This window comes from Nematolebias whitei, chromosome 12 (genome assembly GCF_014905685.2).
Source record: "Nematolebias whitei isolate Nwh7 chromosome 12, NemWhi1, whole genome shotgun sequence".
NCBI lineage: Eukaryota > Metazoa > Chordata > Actinopteri > Cyprinodontiformes > Rivulidae > Nematolebias > Nematolebias whitei.
Window position 1 is genome coordinate 48,821,685 of NC_056509.1, and position 2,910 is coordinate 48,824,594.

Sequence of the window (2,910 nt, forward strand, 5' to 3'; positions counted from 1 at the left end):
CTAGTAGATGTAGCTAAACATGCTAGTAGATGTAGTTAAACATGCTTGTAGATGTAGCTAAACATGCTAGTAGATGTAGCTAAACATGCTAGTAGATGCAGCTAAATATGCTACAGCGCTGTGCCTGCCTGGGAGGAGTCGACGAGGGACAGGACGGCCCCCAGAAACCATCTTAGCTCCAACAAACTGGTTGGTCCACTTAAGAAGTTTACTGCTTGGTGGGGAAGCAGTTTACTGGAAGTCCTCTGACTGATGAAGTCCTCTGGATAGAGGGCGAAGCATCTCTATAGAAAAGAAACTACCCAGATAACCTGACTGAGAACTATTGAATGCCCACTAATGTATGTTAATCCTAATCCCAAAATATATATCACCCCCCTTGTTGTAGTTTTTTTCTTCTTTTTTTATTTTATCTTATTATTCTTTTAATCAGTTTTGCTTCTGATGTTCCCATATCTAAGTCCGCCTCTGCTATGCCCTTTTTAGATTTACACTATTATGAAATGCCATACTTGTTTGTACTTATTTTTTGATCAATAGTTTTCTTTATTTTAAAAAAAATCTTCTTACCATAACTCCACCCACTCTGTCATCATGTGACCAGAAGTCTAACCGTAACAACCAATGAGGTACTCTCAGGACCCAGCCCCCATGGCAGACGTGCATCAATTTCTTTAGATCAGTTATGTATTTTGCGCCTCATGCACAGACCTGTTCACTTTCAGCAATAATGGAAAACGCACGGAGAATTTCTTGTGACGCAGCTTTCAAGTGAATAGATTTGTGTGTGTTAAAGAAGGAAACAGAAAGAGCTGCAGACAGAGGCAGCGTGTGATGACTGAGCCTCGACGGGGACTTTAGTTCACAGGAGGATGAAGAACACAGGGATGAGTGGCTTTTGGTCGACTACCAGTACTTTTTAGGTTTTTTAGCAGTGTTAAAGTTTCTGAAAAAAATATATATAACTGGATGTTCCTCTCCTGCTGGGTCACGACGTGGGCTGAACAGAAGTCGTCAAAATAGATTTTTAAAGCAATCAAGTCTGCTACATATTTTAATAAAAGTTTTAAAATTCTTTGTGTGACATTTTCCTGTATACGGTAAATATGTGTTTAAATACCGGTGTCTCATTTAAGCTTAAACGGGCCATTAAACAGAAAGGAGGAGACGATGGAAGGGGCTCTTCCCCCTTCCTCCCCCTCCGGGCTCCGCTGAGCAGAAATCAAGTCAAATTTATTTAAAAAGTACATTTAAAAGCAGCAGTTGTTACCAAAAGAGTTTCATAATAAAAATCAATGGTACTAATTGAATATTTACCATATTTTACCAGTCACGTGACTTGGACAAGACTTCTGGGTAAAATGTACCGGTACATAATTTGTAAATGCTTTCAGTTCCGTGGGGTTTGGCTCTGTGCAGCGGTTGTGTTCACATCGTTCCTGTGTTGTTTCTGCAGGTTGAATGGTTTCAACCATGAGTCAGACAGTGAAGCTTCATGGAGAGTTATGGGACATCGTGCCGTTTGTGTTGAAAACAAGCTTTAGTCTGCGAGCGCCATCACTGGCTGAATGCTGAACTGGAACAAGAAGAGCTGCACGTTACGGCGGTGCTGGGCAGGGTCACATGAACAGTGGATACCTGCGGCTTTATAACCACAGCATCTTATTCATGTACAAAATGATGATTCATCTTAAATCGAGTGCGCACGGCTCAGAGACAGGTGCGTTCTGTAGCCCGACAGTTACGGTGTATTGTTCTGTTTGAGCTCCGACAGGTGGTGTTCCTACACCTTTAAATCCACCATGCCCAGAGAAGCTGCATTAGCTCTACTGCTCACACAGAAACAAATGCCGGTTCGGGTCCACGCCAGAAGTCACTACAGTAATTCACACAAGGCAGCATGGGGCTAGGAAGAAGGTGGATAAACAAAATTGTAAATAAAATTAATATTGAAAAGTATAAAAGTTACAAAAAAAAAGAGTCAGACCTCCATCTCTTGATTATTTTGATACATGAGAGGTAGAAATTCTGTTCATCGGTCCTGTTAGCAAAATATGTCATGGAGCAGTGGGTGGATGTGAATGAAAGTCAGGTTTCCTTCCAAACCAACAGTGAAGTTTTGCAGGAGGTTGATGGACAGAGAGCCAGTGTGAAAGGTGTTCAGACAGCAGCAACAGAGGAGTCAGGTACCTCTGGATCTCCTTCAGGCTCTCCTCCCATTGTGCGTATTTAATCCAGTTACTGATGACGGTGCGATTCTTTCTGATGTTGTCCTCAAAGCCCTTCAAGAAGACAGTTGATTCATTCAGTAAAGACACAAGACAACTGAGGACGTGTCTGTGGTGGTGAACCCACCTTCCTCTTCTTCAGCTTGTAGTCGTTCAGCTCCTCCTTATCGGTGATCTTCTGTTTGGGAGGCGGCGGCAGAAGTTCCAGCTCCCTCTCTTTGGCTTCCCTCAGTAGCTGCTCCGCGGTGATCTGGACCTCAGCCGGAGCTTTATTCTTCACCTGAAACAACAAAACTCGTGTCAGCACATTTAGCTTCTGGGCTTCACTCAAGTTAGGAAACATTTTTAAATTGTTCTCCTTCATTCAACCTTTATTTCTACAGGTTAGTGTCATTGAGCCTCGGGACTCATTTACACAGAGACCTGACTTAAACAAAGAGTGAATGTTTAGAGTTCTTGTGTTGAAAACAAAGAAAGCACCTCCCACGATGGCTGCAGCTTCAGACACCTGTCTTCAAACACCTGTCTTCAAAACACCTGTCCTGTCTTCAGACACCTGTCTTCAGACACCTGTCTTCAAAACACCTGTCCTATCTTCAGACACCTGTCTTCAAAACACCTGTCTTCAAAACACATGTCCTATCTTCAGACACCTGTCTTCAGACACCTGTCCTGTCTTCAG

The 2,910-nt window shown here is 42.8% G+C and overlaps 1 protein-coding gene across 1 annotated transcript in view; it reads right to left on the minus strand.

Moving 5' to 3' along the window:
- crnkl1 (crooked neck pre-mRNA splicing factor 1) overlaps window positions 1–2,508 on the minus strand; it is a gene marked incomplete at both ends in the record, with an annotated part of 30,937 nt that extends 28,429 nt beyond the window's left edge. Inside the window, 2 exon segments of the mRNA XM_037686032.1 lie at window positions 2,191–2,282; window positions 2,356–2,508. Coding sequence (XP_037541960.1) covers window positions 2,191–2,282; window positions 2,356–2,508 — 245 coding nt within the window.
- Window positions 2,509–2,910: the final 402 nt, after the last annotated feature.